Raw genomic sequence first — 16,773 nt, 5'->3', positions numbered from 1 at the left:
TAAGGAAATATTGTGCCAAAAATAGTTGGTATTTTTGTCCATATTTGGGAGGGTAGGAAATACGTACTGAAATACCAACTGTATTTTGCAGATGGGGATTTGGAGTACAAAGACCAATCAAAAGCCGTCAGGTTTTGGTTCGGTCTTTGTGCTAGAATTACATAAGGGATTTGGGAACTAAATACCAGCCCAAATACCTATGTCAGCCAACAGACAAAGGGTTAAGTATTTGCATCGGTATTTAGTTCCCAAATCCCTTATGTAATTCTAGCACAAAGACCGAACCAAAACCTGACGGCTTTTGATTGGTCTTTGTACTCCAAATCCCCATCTGCAAAATACAGTTGGTATTTCAGTACGTATTTCCTACCCTCCCAAATATGGACAAAAATACCAACTATTTTTGGCACAATATTTCCTTAGATGGATTTACGAACAAAAAACGGACTAGAATACAAGAAAGTATTTGACCCCTCCGAAATACCGATCCACCCCAGCAGTGATTGCAAGCTACCAGTGGCGGTAGATACTAGACGTGACGGTCCGATTCGGCACTACGGACCGATCGTCCGATCGAACCCAGATTAAAAATCCGTTTTTCATTGTGATTCTCTGATCTCAGGACGTTTGCATTTTGTCTTCATGTCGCATGTTGTGCTCGTCATTCTCATACTTTCACTGAATGTGGATCATTACTAATCATGAAGTTGTATTGTCTGGCACGGGTCCCCCCTAACAACAACATTCTGAAATGGAGAACTTCTTGACTGCAAGATTCAACCTTGGGCTGTTTGTCGCCTCGTTTTTTGGCTTTCACCGTTTGTGGATCTTGCATTGAATGTCACACTGAAATAGAATACTGAATCCATCTGGCATCATGTAGTTTGCCTATCATCGGCTCACGATGTTATCTAGTGACGGCCCGTCCGGGTCGGCCACAACCTGCTTCCAGAAGCATGTAAAGTCACGGAAACCTGGATATATCATCTGCAGACCTTGGAGAGAACTTCATGCATCGAATCTTGCTCTTATGCTTTGCCGGCGTTGTTGCTGGTCTTCAAACCAATGTCGACTTGACACCCTACCTCAACAACAAGGCTGCCTCGACAGATGGACAGCTTGCAAGCTTTGATGGTCATAATAGGTCCTATCCAGCAGAATATTTACCATCTGGGACACTGGTTGATCAGTCCATACTTGTGTGTAAAGTGCCTCCATTACCACTTCAGTAAGCTGACTATCGACCAGTATGCTCTGCCCAACTTTTCTGATCTTGCCACTAACGACAACATTAATTGCAGCGGCCAAATAATTGGTGTTCCGCCAGGAAAATACCACTCATTCAATTTTCTCGGTGCAACTGATGGAACATCCTATGTTAATGGCGAATTTATGGCCTTGTATGACGACAATACCACAGAATTTCTAGGTTTCGTTGTAGCACCGTGGTGGCTGCAGAATCCTTCCAACGGGTACGTACTCTATTTCTGCCTGAATACGTGTAAATAATCAAATATTTTAGGCCTATTACTGCGCCCTTCTTAAATATGGGCTTGTCGAACGGAACGACGTGCAGGAACTGTGTGTCCTAACCATATTATGGATGAGGAATCGGGAGTTATCTGACTCTACCTAGATAACATCTCACGGATGTTCACTTTTCAGCATCATACTGATAACTCAAAGGTTCTCACTGGAGTCGTCTTGCCGAGGTCAGTAACCTTCACTCTTTCTATCGGTACCCGATCTGACGTTCTCAAATGCAGGGACACAGGAACATCGCAGCTTACAGGTGTTGTTAGTATTCATGTGTTCGCCATAACCCTCATCTCTGCAGACATGCCTCCCTCTGTTCGACGACCCTCTTTATACGTTCAAAACGTGCGAAGCACTACCAAGTAAGACCTTCTCCTTCATCTTTGATGCGTACCAAATTGATACCGACTCTACAGATTCCAAACCCTTGATGGCAACGAAATTCAACTCTTCGAAATCACGCTTAACAATTTCGCCCCCAGTACAGCAGGTGCCGAGGCCTGGATCACACATGATATGAGCATAGTGGTTGCTTCCAACTCTTTAGAAACGATGATTCCTGGCACTATTAGGCGTTTACGTGGAGGCGATCAGGCTCGTTTCTTGGTAGGCGTCGTCAACAAGGACAGTATCAAGCCAGGAACCCCCATTTCTGACGTCCAAGTACTCATTGATGGACGACCAGTGGGGAATCAATGGGACGCCATCGCTGGCATCCCCGATTTCTACCCTGGAGACGACAGCTTGATGACCCATGAGAGTGCCGAGTGGTTTGATAATGCAAAATTCGGACTCTTTGTTCACTGGGGTAAGCTTCGTGTTTTGTGTTCTAAACCCTGCCATTACCTGATAACAAAATGCTAGGCATCTATTCCGTCCCCGCGTGGACTGTCCGGGACGCAGTACGCAGAATGGTATTGGTATTGGCAGCATAATCCCGCCAATGAATCCTCAGCGGTGTGGACCCATCACAAAGAAGTATATGGAGAAGACTTTCTCTACGATGATTTCTTCCAAGATGAGTTTAATGCGACGGAATTTGTCCAGTTTGTCGCCGATATAGGTGCCAAATAATTTGTAGGTTTCCTTTATCGTCTGGCTTTAACTGTCTGCTCATCAAAACGGTGTGAAGGTAATCACTACTAAGCACCACGATGGCTTTGCGCTGTTCGACACTGGAAATTCATCTAATAGGAACTCTCTCCTGCATGGACCAAAGTATGTCAAAGTTCGTACGCTGAATGTTCAGTCTCCTCCGATATAGTTTTGAGACGCGATCTCATCGGCGAGATCGTGAATGCAACCAAAGCAACGCAGCCGCAATTGCACACTGGAGTACGTTGACGCAAACGGTCCCAATCTTGTTTTTCTCATTGTTCCTCAATTATACTTCTCACTTCCGGAATGGTTTAACCCTGCTTTCGCCAAGTACGGCCATGCTGATGGGGGAGACGATCTGTATCACAGGCGGGACGCGGAAGAAACTGTAAGACCCGAGAAAAAGGCCGTTGAGTTTTACTCTGATAACTTGAATAGCCTGGCTACAACATTCTCCAACGCACTGGGTTCGCCGGTGGTCTCGCGCAGTTCGTGCATTGTCCCCCATACATACGGCGATTAAAACCTCACGTATCTCTAGAAATGCATACAATTCAAGCGAGCATGAGCCATACACAGGTTACATCGAAGTGGACGACTTTTTGCAAGATATTATGAGGCCACAGATGGAAGCGCTGTTTTATCAGTTTTATCAGTACGAGACTGATATTCTTTGGTGCGATATTGGTGGGCCAACCGTTTTCCCGGATATTGGTAGGGGTGGGATATATTCGTGTCTTTCTATGCTGAACCAAGAGATGGTAGCCCCGAGATGGTTCAACTGGGCCAAAGGAAACGGTAGACAAGTCATCACAAACGCCCGATGCGGAGCGAACTATTCTGACTTTGGTGTGAGTACTATTCGTGTCACCAATTTGTGCTGAACAGTCTGTAAAGAACCCGGAATACACTGATACAACCCACCTGAGCACGTGCCGTGCTCCCATTCGCGTTCCGGGTTGCTCTAATTCAACCACCATCACATGCTAGAACTGCGAAAATGGGAATCGAGTGAAGGTTCTGATCCCTACTCGTATGGTTATAATCAAGATACCCCCGATGCTAATTACCGGAATGCGACGTACATTCTTCATTCGCTTATTGACATTGTGTCGAAGAATGGCAACTATCTCATCGATATTGGTCCTACAGCAAATGGAACGGTCGTGTCCCCATCGAGGACTTCCTTGCTCAAAGTTGGGGAATGGCTCAAGTTTGCGTAAAATCTCAGTCTTCTGTACGCGATGGTATCCATTACTTATCCTATCCTTCTAGGGGGGAGGCAATCTACGACACGCAGTATTGGTATGTGACCGCCGAGGAAGATGACCTCCGCTTTGTGAGCTTGTCCGTCCCTGAGTTTATACCATGGCTGAGCCCATATCAGACTACAAAACCGGATGCTTTCTATATCATTTCTCTTTCTTATCCAATCAACGGGACGCTTCGCTCAGTGTCTCCCCTACCTTTGAAAGATGGCGATGTAGCGACGTTTCTAGGACCCAATCAGAGTCCGAAGGAGCTGGCTTGGTCGTGGTCCGAGAACGGGGTATTCGAGCTGGTTGCTGACGAAGAAGTGCTGGCGATGGTGCAAGATGCATGGGCCTTCAAGATCACGTATACCCGACGCATCGATCAAATGAACCACTCCGCCTTACCAAACGAGTAGAATGGGTGTTCCGATGATATCTAGTGTTACAAGCCTAATTAATACAATAGCGACGTCTTTCCTGCGTTACCTGTAAACTGAATAAAGATATTTACGCGGAACCTCCATCGTACGCCGAGCACCCAACAGCATCAAGCCATTTCGTCTGTTGCTGTTCTTTATGACAAAGAACAGCATCACGACATTTTCCCGCATATCCACCAGTGGTACCACGCACTTCCCATACTTTGCCCTCGCCCTCAGAAAATCCTAAACTGGATGGATCTGGTAGGCACATCTTGGGTTCGCAGCCGCTCAATTTGGGAAGTAACGGAGGTAGCGTCATGGACGTCGAGGCATAAGTGCAGACGTTTATGCGTTGAGCTGGCGATAGACTTGGGGCGAGAAAGGAGAGAATGTGAAGTTGAAGTTCGATGGGTAGTATACAGAGGGCGGACGATTTCGTAGGAAGTAGGAGGGTTCGAGAGTAACGCAGAAGACCTAGAGCCTCTTTCTCGGCCACGCGTTTGAGGTGCATGTTCCTTAAAAGGAACAGGCGCAAGTTCTTTTCTAAATCCTTCCAATCAGTGTCGTCGGGTGATGTATCGTCATCATCTGACTCTGTGGCCATGTGGTTGGAGTAGAGCTCCACGGTGGAAAGAACAAAATTGCTCTTTTCTATAGCAAAAATGATACGTTTCACTGCACTGTGGCCGAGAACGTTGCCGTTACACTTGAATGTACGTAAGTGACAACGTTCGGGAGAGGAGATGTACGAGATGATGTGTGGAGCTGAGCGACGCGTGATGCCGGTAGCTGAAACATGTAGTTCCTTTAAATATGTTGACCGTAGGCCGGAGAAGAATGCACCCGCAAAATCATCAGAAAGGGCCTTGTTAGTGGCGAGAGACAGCATTTCGATATGCGAGGAGTTGATACTGTTCGTGAAGGTCTCGATGACTGAAGGATCTCCTGAAAATAAGTTCTACTAACAATTAAAATAGGCCCTTGAGAGTATTATAAGCTCACATTCTGCAAGAACAGCTCGGTCAAATGCTGATTCTCATTCAGGTATACCGCTATAGCCAACAATCCACGGTCACCAATCTCATTCGAGTTCAAGCTAATCTCCGTTATTCGATATTTCCTCCCCGCTTGGGATGCTAAGAACCGAAAGAGAACAATACATCCGTCATCGGATAACTTATTATGTCCAAGAATGAGTTTCGTGACTCTTCGCCGTGAAGTTATCATGGATATCACATCCTGGGCACCTAAATATCTTCAGTAAGAGACATAAAAACACGTTTCGAGTCACATACCTTCCACACCGGTTAGCCCATCGTCCATACGGTCAATAAATCCTCTCTGTGAGATTAGAGCCTTGGTTGGCCCACCTGTACGACTACTTCGACCATTGGAGCTCATCGTACGAGAGGGAAAGATGTGCATGGATCGGCGCAGTCCAGTGTACTCACCGCCTAGAGGCTAGAGCTAATGATGGTCGAGAACAAGCACGGTTCCGTTGCGAGCAAGTTAAGGGTCGCAACTCATGACGTAATATTACGTCATCTGCGGCTGTCTCCGAGTCGGATAGGGGCCCGGGAAATGTTGGCTCACCGGTTATCTATTTATTTCTCTTACTCTCACTCGCTACCGCAAGTTTTTAAAAATGTCGGTCACACGTCCCGAAGGCGCAATTCGAACAGTGGACTGCGTCAACAGTCCATGTATCTCTGCGGTATTTTTACTCAACGCGGTTCAAATCCTGAGTCTTTTGCAGACCATGATCGAAGCAAAGTTCGTGCCTAAATCGTGACAGCGACTTACGGGTATACAAATTTCATTCAATGTCCCCGCTTGGGAGTCTCTGCTGCTGCTCGAGCTGACCCTCGAAGGTCACGGGTACTCATGGGTGACTGGATGGCCGGTCTTCGAAGCGCCTTTGATGTTAAAGGTACCTTCTGGTATTCCACACATCACCGACTATGCCGTCTATACTCCGCAATATCTGAGTCGCCGTCGTCCCATCCGACACCTTATAACTGCCAGCACAAAATTAGTGAGTCAAAACCTTCCCCATTCTATAGCACTCGATGCTGATATCCGAAAACGCCAGAAACAATGAAAATACGTCTTGTCCTGGCAAATAATGGCAGCGTAGCTCGGGACCACCTTTCGCTGGAACGCACTTTCCTATCTTACGTTCGCACAAGCTTGGCGCTCGCTTCGGCTGGTGTGGCAGTGGTACAATTCTGCACCATCGCTTCAACAAGCTTGGGGAGGATACAAGCATATGCTCGCCCAATAGGTGCACTCACCGTATTCCTATCCATCATTCTTCTCGTCATTGGCGTCATTCGGTTCTTCTCGGTGCAGACGCACCTGACGCGAGGCTTATTCCCGGTTTCGCGAATATTCGTCTACGTCATATCCACCTTTCTCGTAGCTCTTATCGCTGTTGTTTTTGGGGCGCTTGTGGCTGAGGAAAAATCCTACTAACTAGGAAAAGCCAGAGGTGAGCATATGCCGTAAATTCTTTCAACATCACATATTTCTGACGCTCGTACAAAGAGTTTATTCTCAGGCAACAAAAGGGTCGTGACTCTCGCCAGTGAGCGAGCAGCGTACCGACCCACTTTTCTCCAAAAATTCTCAGTGGATGCGTTCCCTGCCTATACATATTGGCTCTGCTTCTCATGTTGATACCCATCGTAAATCATATCCCCATTTCCGCCGTCAAGGATCTCCTTTGCCCCTTGAAATTTGAAAGCTTGAACTGTGCCTTGCTGTCCTAGACCTTCTATACTTTTCTCATTTTATTCTGCAACTTCACTACTGGCACAAATCACTCAAACGCTCGCGGGCAACGAAAACGTACCTAAACCCATCTGATCGTAGCGCAATCCTCTCAATCCAACGGATGTGAATTATTGTGCTGCATAATACATTTTTAAAGACGAAGCACAATAATATCTAACGTTTGTACTAACTCCACGAAGAGGACGCCAGCCACCCTTCAGTTTCCGGTGTTCGGCCCGTACAGAGCAAGACATGTTGACAACAAACATCATTCTCGCTGCTCTGATTCCCTTGCTATGCGCTATCTTATACCTTCCTACAGCAACTGAGAATGCATTGAATCTTCCTTCACTAAAGAAAGAAAGCCTCCTATTTCTTACCGCTCATCCAGACGACGAGTGCATGTTCTTTACGCCCACCATTATTTCTCTGCTGCCTCATGCCCAGGTCCACGTTCTTTCGCTGTCCACAGGAAATGCCGACGGTCTAGGAGATATTCGGAGAGCAGAGTTGATAGAAAGTTTGGACGTCCTTGGTGTAAAGGAAGGAAATAGACATGTTGTTGACCACCCGTACGTTTACTTGAAAGTATATGTATATTCCTCACTTCTTACTGTCTGTCAGTGCTCTCCAGGATAACATCACTGCATCCTGGGATACCAACATCATCTCAGATATCCTGGGCGTCTACGTGTCGGACTTGGAGATTACTACGGTGCGTTGCGAAACCGATATTTTCTCACAGAAATTCTAATCGAACAGTAGATATTGACGTTCGACCGAGCGGGCGTTTCTGGACACCCAAACCACCGGTCGCTACCAGAGGGCGTGAAGCATTTCATCGAGACGACAGCTTCGCAATCTCCTCCCAAATTCTTCGCCTTAATCAGCGTCCCCACGTCAACGAAATATGTCGGGATTCTCGCTCCTCTGCTGGCCAAGTTTGACTTGTCCAGTACAAAACTTTTACATGGTATCGCAGGCTTCTTGGGTGCGCCGGGACGGACGGATACCATGCCAATTTTTGTAGCAGGAGTGAAAGAATATTTGACTGCCCATCGAGCGATGCGGGCACACAAAAGCCAGCTGGTCTGGTTCCGGTGGTTGTATGTGTTATTTTCGAGGTATATGTGGGTGAATGAATGGAATCTAGTACAGCTTAGATGATAATGATACATTCTATCTTGCTCGGTCAGTGCTCGTGGACAGGCCCAGCTGCTTGACCCAGTTCCTCAGCCACGACACGGCTCCGCCCTCTTTGCGCTTGAATCTCTTCCCAGCTTGGGTGTATATTGGCCGTAGGTAAAAGCCGACGATGGCCCTGAGAGAAATCAAGAAGAGAAACAGCAAAGTACTGAGATAGACGCACCAGAGCGCACCCTGCACCCACATAGTCAGCACCTGGTCCCGGAACGTCACCCATAAGACGTTCTTCCAGTCAATCTCCAGCACCTCTCTTGCTGGCTGCTTTCCTTCGTTCCCATATAAGATGTCGTCGCCAACAGTCTCAAAGTCATCCGAAGCCTCGCGGGGGGCCGGCACTCGTTCAAGGTGAACAAAAGGCCGTATCTTGCTCAGATACGCCGTCTCAAAACGGAGGTCAGGTATGGGAGGGATGCTGGCGCGGCGGTGTCGTTGGGCAGAGGTCATGATCGTCAGAAAGGAAGGTGAATGCCCACGTGTTCTGGCATCGCACTATCGCGGAACCAAAGCTGCAATAATTTACTCATTTAGTGACGTTCTGTCATCATGCTAGGAGACGACCTCCGCGATGAGCCTGCCCTCCGACTTGGCCTCAACGACGACGACGGATAGAATTTTCGTGAGTAATATTTCAGTTTGCAGCCTGAACGCATACTGAGCTACCTCGGAACAGGAGGAATGCCAAAGATCAGCCTTACCTTGCAGAACAGTGGCAGCGTAGCCAGGGACCACCTCGCATTGGAACGTACATTCCTGGCATACATCCGTACGAGCCTTGCTCTGGCGTCGGCAGGCGTGGCGCTTGTCCAATTCTTCAGTATCTCCTCGATACATCCAGGACGCATCCAAATATACGTTCGTCCAATAGGCGCAACAACCATCGTACTCGCCATCGTCCTTCTCATCATTGCGGTCATTAGGTTTTTTTCTGTACAGACGTATCTGACCCGAGGTCTGTTTCCTGTCGCGCGGGGATTTGTGTTCGTCGTGTTTGCCTTTCTTACGGCGTTGATTGCGGTCGTTTTTGGTGCCCTTATCTCACAACGAGAGTCTTGAAGCCTCTCAAGGTATGCTTGATCTCGTCATCTTCTAGAATGTCATATTTAACATGGCGAAAGACATTAGGCCCGTAGTCGAACTTTTCTCAGGCGCCCCTCGTTGGTATCATTCAAACAACCTCACGGAGGAGCAAAATAGATAAGCTGCACTTTTATTTCCGGAGCGTTGGTATCCCTAGACTTGGACAATTAAGACAATACCTATGATATGGCGATTATTCTTGAAATGGAGTCGAAAGATCTTCCCCCCTCACATTCTACTCGTGTTCGTAGTGAAATCGACAACCGAGTGATATGCCGCGCAATTCTCATCTATGCTTCCCGGATCGTGGACGTGAATCGTTCTTGCTTGTCAGTGCTCCCAAAGAACTTTAATGCTAAAGAACTGCGATTAGCGTTATTCTGTCACCTGTGGTCACTCTGGGGACTGTAGACTCGGCTATTCATGTACCTCAAAGACTCCGCCTCTTGAACTTTTTGGTCTTCTTCATACGCCGTCTTCATCCTTACCCGTGAAGCTAGAAGATGTCTGAGGACGCGAGAAGCAATATTACAGCATCCCCTCGCTTCACAGGACGACAATTTCATCAGGGTCCAGCTCCGCACCCCCAAATCTGGCCCGTCACGCTATTATTCCTTTCTGGCCGTGGAGAACACCGCAAAAGCCAGAACCAATTCGCTCTGCCTTCCCAGAACGGATATTTCTGCGAATTGGTTGCCACTCGACTGTACACTCGGCTTATAAGGAAGAAAATCGTCAACCAATTCAACACCAATTCGTCAGCCCCGAACGTACAAAAAGCCCGCATGTCCAGCCCATGTCAACATCAACCACTCACCTTGCCACCCACTTCTCCCTCACCCGCAGCCACTTCTCCCTCCTCTCTCTGCGACATGACCCTGATCAACGCCAACCGTGACAAGCGTCCTTCTCGCCCCGATAGTAATTTGAGGGGCGCTCGTCGCCCCCTCAACGACGAAAACAGGTGCGATCGGCCCTTGTCCTGTCACTCCACTCTCGCACACCGTTTTCCATAGCCGTTTCAATTGCCACCGGTGCCGTTTCTCTACCAACCTCAGAGCCCTCTACCTGGTCCATGAACAAAGATACCAGTATGTTCCCTGCCTCTCCGCCAATTTTTTCTCTCAACAGTATTCCCACCTAGCTCCTCACCTCGCCAGAGGTGCTCGAGACAGGTGTACACTTGCCAAAACGCCCCCTACTGCACCTTCCAAGCTGGCAGCAGATGCGCTGTGGTCCGCCATCAGAGGGCCGTTCATGGCGATCGTTTCTCGCCTCTCATTGTCCACACTCCCGAGTCCCTGGCTCTCGATGGGGTCATCATCGCTCTCACCAATCTGGCAGTTAACCTCCCGACGGAGGCTGGGCCCTCTGCATCGTTGGGGTCTGTCGCTTCTACTTCTACTGCTATGGCTGTCGATGACGCCGTCGACACGACGCAGAACCAGCCTTCCATGGCGCCGGCACCGTTCGACTCCGACGGCATGGAACAGTAGCGGTAGATGGTTATTTATGTTCGCTACTCGCCGCCTGCAATATCCTCCAGGTGGCGCATCAACGACTCCGCCCACGGGAAAAACTGAATGGGACTCTTAAAGACCCTAGTTGCTATGTTTCTTTTACTTATCTTCAAGCATGTCTATCCATTAATTTCCTTGTCACCCCTCTCCCAGTCTTCTCCTACACCTCTACCTCTACTATTATCTTTACCGCACAATGAGCACTCATGCAGCTCGATATTCTTTATTTTATTTAGACGCCTCGGCTCGGTTGTATTTCTACACTTGTAATGTCAAATGGGTATAACCACCCGAAATCTCTTGTTCTTTGTGTGACGACAAGATTTGTTTGATACAACTGGTTAATAAGCTTTTTACGCCACTCTGCGCCCTTCCGTAGAGCAAAGAAAAAGGCCACTTTCACCTGAAATTCCAGAACAACTCCGAAATGGGGGTTTCAGGTTTGAGATGCTTGATTGATTCCGTTGAACATGATAGGGAATATTGTCCACAGAGTGTAATCGGCCTTGAGTGCTCTCCATACAAGCCCTGCTTCTGTTTGCCTATTTACGAGGCACTGGTGTCTAAGGATAGGGCGAAGTCTGATGAAGTTCAATCGGCCGACGGCGGAGGAACCAAAGAGGAACTCGTGGCGACTCGAAAATCGGAGGACCGACACTGTCCAATACTTCTCTGCTGAGGACTTATTAATATCGGGACTCTCGCGTGTGCTCCCATGTATAAGATAAGTAAGAGGATGCACAAGTCGGACCGAATTTAGAGAGCCTCTGAGTCCGATCGCCGGAGCGCGTAACAGGTCACGGTACCGATTTGAACTCTCGGTATTAGCCGGTGCTCCTTATCTTTTACTTTGTCTCTTGTTTCAAACTTAATCCTTGTTTATACTCTGGCTACTGTACGGCATGCCTGATATCTTACTTTGCCTTGGAGCGTCTCCGGGGTATTTGATATGTTACGTCTCTACCCATCGTCAACCCTATGCAACTACTCGGAACACGTCTTGATTGGCCCTAGCTCTGTCAGACCTGCACATGTTGCACCTTAAGCCGCCAAAGGCCTCACGCTCCGGACTTGCCTTCGACTCCGAATGTCGAGGATAAAGCGACATTGAACATCCTTCCGATTTGAACACGCGTGGCCGATCTGCCAGTGTATACACAATCCCTAGTTCAAAGTGCTTGTCGGATCTCGACGTTCCTTGATTTTCTGATCTGCGTATTGCGTTGACTGGGTTGTAATTTCATGACCACTCTCACACCGTCCTCTTGTGTACTGCATCAACAACGATTTTCTTCGCCTCATTCGTATTGCTTGCTACTGTTTTTGGTTTATTTCATAGTGATACAATTTCTGAGCTCGAGGATATGTACTTGTGAAATCAACAGTCATGGAACGCGTACTACTTACTGGCATTACTATGTGTGATATACTCCGTCGTTGGCCACTGCCTCGCCGATGTACTGGACAAAAACACTTCCTGCCTTGGCTTTCAAATTGATCACGTCTCCAGCACCCTCAGACCATGCAGCAAGGTTGCCTATAAAACATTCCCTCCGCTTCTTCCACCATTTCTCCCTCTCGTTAAAAATATTCAAGTCCTCCAACAGTGCAGTAGAGAACTGCACATCGCGACGAGCGGTAACATTCAACGGTCCCTCCAAGCGCTCCCGCGGGATCCAAAGGTAGATGTTCCCTGAACTGGAGTACACGTTCATGAGACATAGCGGTCCTGGGCGAATCGGATCGTCCGGAGAGATGGTGCCAGGTAAAAGCTACGTAACGTCAACAGCGCCACGACTTGTGAAAGGAAAACAGCGTACTAAACGAATCTCGATATCGCCGCGAGAGCGTACGTCAACTCGGAAATTGGTCTGCCGGTCTGACTCCATGACAACAATGTTTGTGTCGATTTCTCCCCTTTTGGCTATAATGTTAAGGTTGTTCCTCTGAATCACCTTAACATTGTTCTCATAGGCTACTGATTCATAGGGAGTTCTGGGAGGTAGAAGCGTTGACGGAACAGAGAGCGCAGGGTCTATGAGAAAGTTTTGTTTGATAGGGCCCGAATTTTGAACGATCGTCATGTAGTTGCCAGGCTGCTTAGATTTACGACGAGTCTGAGGTTGACGATGTGACTGCATGACTTCTTTTTCTCGGCTGGAATATGATTAAGAGACGAGTCCTGTCTCGGAATCCTGCTGTATCGAGATATCAGATGATCTTATCGCAGAGGCATCGACGTGGAACTCCATACCACAGGAGCTGGTTTCAATACAACGGAAGCCAGCGACGGCTCTTCCTCTGCTGGAGAGTCGAAATCGTGCTATCATCGTACCCATCGTTCAGCTGCCTACACTTTTGCATTCGCAACCAAGCGTGAGATAGAGACACCTACCGATGACACTAACCGTTGAAGTTTGCGACGGACGATAGGCTGCCGTGGGGTAAAGGTCAATACTGGTCAAGGAAGGTCGGGAAGAGATCGACACTCACGGAATATCTGGATCGTGAGTTATCAAGGAAGACAATAGTCTCTGAGCGCCTATTTTCAAAGTTATCGAAGAATACTAGGCAGGTAGGTCGGGTCTCGTGTATGCTGACTCCAATAGAGTTATACACCTCGTGGACAGACCATGAGAGAAAACAGCAATTTAGACGCCGTCCCTCCCTCAATAGGTGTGTATCGTTCCTCTGTCGCGATGTCTAGGGCAGCAAAGCTTACTGCAGTGTACTACCATGGTACCGAAAGTCGGCAAGACTGATGCTAACTACGGACAAAAATATGGACAGCTTTTCGAGCCTCAAATGAACGATATCGATTCGGAACGCATCCGATTTCTGGACTCCACCGCGTCACTGTAGGGAGCGGTGTATCGGGCTTCACACCTTAGCCTCAGGCTTAAGGTACCATGCCAGAACTTTATGTAAAGCAGACGCTCCAGACTGGCCTCGAATGCAGGTGCTGGGCATAAAGCAACATTGAGCACCCTTTCAGTGGCCGACGCGAATTCAGTAGTCTAGCCAATCAGTCTGCGAGTGTATAAATAATCCCTTGAGTGTATGCCTGTCGAATTTCGATGCTCAATATTTTCTCTGACCTGCGTATTGCGTTAATTTGATTATAATCTCATGATGGTTCTCACACCGTAATCCAACGCTTTCATACCGCATCACACGTCGCCTCGTTCACACTGTGTAATAGGATATCCAGTAACTCATCTCTATACTCATGAGATTTCTGAGCTCGGAGATACAGAAACTTTTTTTTCTAAGACTACAGGATTCAGCGGCAACCAAATTATCAAGCAATGATACAGCCCCCGCTTTCAGGCTTCACAAACGGCTCGTCATTATATTGCACCAACACTCCTCCCGCTTTAGCTTCTAAATTGATCACATCTCCCATCCCTTCCGACCATGCGGCAAAGTTACCGATAAAACACTCCCTGCGCTTGCCCCTCTCGTTGAAGGTGGTCAAGTCCTTCGTCAGTGCAGAGGAGAACGATACGTCACGGCGACTGGTAATGTTCAACGGACCTTCCATGCGCTTCCGCGGAATCAACAAATAAATGCTCCCCGAACTCGCACAGACATCCATGAGACAGAGAGGTCCTGGGCGGATCGGATCGTCCGGAGAGACGATGCCAGGTAAACCCTACACGGCGTTAACGGGGTAATGACTCGCGAATGGAAAAGACTTACTAAACGAATCACGATATCGCCGTGAGCGCGTATGTCAACTCGACAACGAGTCAGCCAGTCAGACTTCATGACTTCAATGTTTACGTCGATTTCTCCCCACTTGGCTTCGATATTAAGATTGTTCCTACTATTCTCTGTTTCATGAGCAGTCAGGGGAGGTAGAAGCTCCGACGGAACAGAAAGTGTAGGGTTAATGAGAAACTCTTGTTTGATAGGGCCTGAATCTCGAATAATCGTCATGTAATTGCCAGGTTGCCTAGGAGGCGGGGTAATCTGAGAACGAGATCCATAAGGCGGAGGCGGAGGCGGAGACTGTGGTGGCATGATCGATAAGTTCTTTTTCTCAGTCTGGATATGGTTTAGAAGAGAGGCCGGGATAACGATGAGAAGGTAAGTACCTTGTTTGTATTCGAACTTCCAGACGCTGGCTGGGCACTCCTCTGTAGTTCCTAGACAAGCGAACGTATCAGACGATCTCATCACAGAGGCATCAGCTCGGAACTCTGGCATACCACAAGAGCTGGACTCAGTACAACGGGGGCCAGTGGCAGTTGTTCTTCTGCTGGAGAGTCGAAATCGTGCTATTATCATGCCCATCGTTTAGCTGCCTGCACTTCTGCCCTCGCAATGAAGCGTGAGAGATGGAGATACTCACTGAGGACGCTAAAACCAAAGCTTGCTCGACGGCAGGCTGGTGGTGGATGAGAGTTAGCACAGGTCAAGACATATTGTGCCAGGGGATCGACACCCACAGATTTCTTGGATCGCGATTTGCGAGTCATCAAGGAGGAGACGAACAATCGTCTTTGAGCGCCTATTCCTTTACCTAAGAATACGACGTATGCTGGTTCAATACAGTTTTCCGCCTCGTGGACATGCCGCTGTGAGAGAAACGGTAATCTAAGCGCCCAAATCGCAAGAAGACATCCCGAATACCAGAGAAAGTTGTTGAAGCGACAAGTTGAACTACGATACGTCGCGTTTCATGAGATTATTTACACAGAAAATCCATTGGTTGGGTTTGGGCAAGGCGGCTCTAGCTGAAATGTAGTTGTAGTAGATGAGAATACAGACTGGCGCTTAACGGCAGTATGCGATCGAACCATCCGAATAATCAAGCCTAGGGTTGAGCAGAGGTTTACCGCCGGTTCCGCTGGGTAGTTATCGGCCAGTTATCGGCCATGCCCATATTGGGCAGCAGTATCTCACGCTTTCGCAGATTTTTCATGGGTCCGTTTCTTCACCTTTACTCAGAATTCTCTGTACATAGGACGAATAGAATGTAGTTTATAGTATATTAAAGTATGGGAGCAATAAACGAGGTATGTAAACGGATAATCATGAAAAGGGTAAAACCCTGCCAATGTTATCTGCCAATAGCCCCTATGTTATCTGCCATCGGCCCGGAGTTATCTGCTGCGACGTTTCTCGCTGTTGCTCCCTACCCGTATTTTGTTTCTACATGCATGGTTTAATTCCCAAAATTCAATCTGTACGCTCATATATTTCTTTGGTGCACAATTTTCAATCTCTGTCATGCAAAATACATTTACTGACCCATTATTCACTGAGACCAGCTGGGATCCCCTCTCTTAAGAACACGGCACTTTAGAGGAGAGCGACAGAGAAGCTACACATTAAATGCATGAAAGTAAGGCTTCCCCCCGGTTGAAAGTGTAAAATTGGGACTCAAAATCTACTTGGAAATTTTAATTGTGCTTCCGTCACGAATACACCCCCAGCACTTCGCCATATTTTGCCTCCCAAGCAACTCCCAAGGCTCCCAAGGGCTTTCGTTGATGAAATGTAACACCGCGTGCACCGTATGCGAGCCCTCTGGATCAAAAAATGTGCTTCAAATGCAATTTTCCGGCGGTGCAGTCCATGCAGAAGACTTACGAGATGATAATGCAATGGCTGCAGGATGGTGCGACACCCTATAAATTTGTGTACGCCAAAATAGAGGTATTCCCAAGGTTTGATGGAGGCCGCGAGGCTGTTGAATTGCTGAGTCGGGGTCATCAATTGTGGGACGCGATCTTGGTCCGAAATCTTTCTTTTCTTATTCTTTTTCTCCTTTTGGAGCGTGCGACACCCAGCGAAATGGACGGAAACCTGGGCAGAAGCGAAGCTTACCCATGATGTTGTTAAGTAGAGTGTAGAAAGCGCAAGGTTTGGAATTTG

General features: G+C 47.8%; 9 protein-coding genes across 9 annotated transcripts; 5 read left to right on the top strand and 4 right to left on the bottom strand.

The window, feature by feature from the left end:
• Positions 1-1,010: 1,010 nt before the first annotated feature.
• EV420DRAFT_1485175 (glycoside hydrolase) lies at positions 1,011-4,303 on the top strand (the record flags this gene model as incomplete). Its single annotated transcript, XM_060470177.1, has 13 exons — positions 1,011-1,144; positions 1,230-1,472; positions 1,523-1,581; positions 1,637-1,712; positions 1,767-1,898; positions 1,953-2,344; positions 2,401-2,450; positions 2,669-2,754; positions 2,854-3,022; positions 3,073-3,122; positions 3,176-3,485; positions 3,625-3,715; positions 3,753-4,303. The coding sequence occupies 13 exons, from the start codon at positions 1,011-1,013 to the stop codon at positions 4,301-4,303; spliced, it is 2,343 nt and encodes a 780-aa protein (XP_060324440.1).
• A 91-nt stretch (positions 4,304-4,394) lies between these two features.
• On the bottom strand, positions 4,395-5,710 carry EV420DRAFT_1649490 (RNI-like protein; the record flags this gene model as incomplete). The annotated part of the gene is made up of 3 exons (XM_060478321.1): positions 4,395-5,267; positions 5,312-5,556; positions 5,605-5,710. The coding sequence occupies 3 exons, from the start codon at positions 5,708-5,710 to the stop codon at positions 4,395-4,397; spliced, it is 1,224 nt and encodes a 407-aa protein (XP_060324439.1).
• Positions 5,711-6,236: 526 nt separating this feature from the next.
• Positions 6,237-7,282, top strand: EV420DRAFT_1577401 (uncharacterized protein). Its single transcript, XM_060474532.1, has 2 exons — positions 6,237-6,800; positions 6,857-7,282. The coding sequence occupies exon 1, from the start codon at positions 6,407-6,409 to the stop codon at positions 6,782-6,784; it is 378 nt and encodes a 125-aa protein (XP_060324438.1). The 5' UTR covers positions 6,237-6,406; the 3' UTR covers positions 6,785-6,800; positions 6,857-7,282.
• EV420DRAFT_1070162 (LmbE-like protein) lies at positions 7,259-8,257 on the top strand. The gene is made up of 3 exons (XM_060465628.1): positions 7,259-7,656; positions 7,709-7,799; positions 7,850-8,257. The coding sequence occupies exons 1-3, from the start codon at positions 7,337-7,339 to the stop codon at positions 8,249-8,251; spliced, it is 813 nt and encodes a 270-aa protein (XP_060324437.1). The 5' UTR covers positions 7,259-7,336; the 3' UTR covers positions 8,252-8,257.
• A 6-nt stretch (positions 8,258-8,263) lies between these two features.
• EV420DRAFT_1278197 (uncharacterized protein) lies at positions 8,264-8,734 on the bottom strand (the record flags this gene model as incomplete). The annotated part of the gene is made up of 2 exons (XM_060468072.1): positions 8,264-8,405; positions 8,454-8,734. 2 exons carry the CDS (start codon positions 8,732-8,734, stop codon positions 8,264-8,266), a joined length of 423 nt encoding a protein of 140 aa, XP_060324436.1.
• Positions 8,735-8,965: 231 nt separating this feature from the next.
• On the top strand, positions 8,966-9,343 carry EV420DRAFT_1278212 (uncharacterized protein; the record flags this gene model as incomplete). The annotated part of the gene is made up of 1 exon (XM_060468073.1): positions 8,966-9,343. The coding sequence occupies one exon, from the start codon at positions 8,966-8,968 to the stop codon at positions 9,341-9,343; it is 378 nt and encodes a 125-aa protein (XP_060324435.1).
• Positions 9,344-10,152: 809 nt separating this feature from the next.
• EV420DRAFT_1768710 (uncharacterized protein) lies at positions 10,153-11,147 on the top strand (the record flags this gene model as incomplete). Its single annotated transcript, XM_060480985.1, has 3 exons — positions 10,153-10,331; positions 10,384-10,458; positions 10,512-11,147. 3 exons carry the CDS (start codon positions 10,153-10,155, stop codon positions 10,861-10,863), a joined length of 606 nt encoding a protein of 201 aa, XP_060324434.1. The 3' UTR covers positions 10,864-11,147.
• A 1,036-nt stretch (positions 11,148-12,183) lies between these two features.
• Positions 12,184-13,368, bottom strand: EV420DRAFT_1577396 (uncharacterized protein). Its single transcript, XM_060474531.1, has 4 exons — positions 13,283-13,368; positions 13,142-13,210; positions 12,708-13,085; positions 12,184-12,659 (listed from the first exon to the last, which is right to left on the bottom strand). The coding sequence occupies exons 3-4, from the start codon at positions 13,026-13,028 to the stop codon at positions 12,303-12,305; spliced, it is 678 nt and encodes a 225-aa protein (XP_060324433.1). The 5' UTR covers positions 13,029-13,085; positions 13,142-13,210; positions 13,283-13,368; the 3' UTR covers positions 12,184-12,302.
• Positions 13,369-13,993: 625 nt separating this feature from the next.
• Positions 13,994-15,069, bottom strand: EV420DRAFT_1070025 (uncharacterized protein). Its single transcript, XM_060465627.1, has 3 exons — positions 14,988-15,069; positions 14,590-14,937; positions 13,994-14,542 (listed from the first exon to the last, which is right to left on the bottom strand). The coding sequence occupies exons 2-3, from the start codon at positions 14,911-14,913 to the stop codon at positions 14,189-14,191; spliced, it is 678 nt and encodes a 225-aa protein (XP_060324432.1). The 5' UTR covers positions 14,914-14,937; positions 14,988-15,069; the 3' UTR covers positions 13,994-14,188.
• Positions 15,070-16,773: the final 1,704 nt, after the last annotated feature.

The sequence above is a fragment of the Desarmillaria tabescens genome (genome assembly GCF_030435595.1).
Source record: "Desarmillaria tabescens strain CCBAS 213 chromosome Unknown EV420scaffold_62, whole genome shotgun sequence".
Taxonomy (NCBI): Eukaryota; Fungi; Basidiomycota; class Agaricomycetes; order Agaricales; family Physalacriaceae; genus Desarmillaria; species Desarmillaria tabescens.
This window is presented reverse-complemented; position numbering and strand designations above follow the sequence as displayed.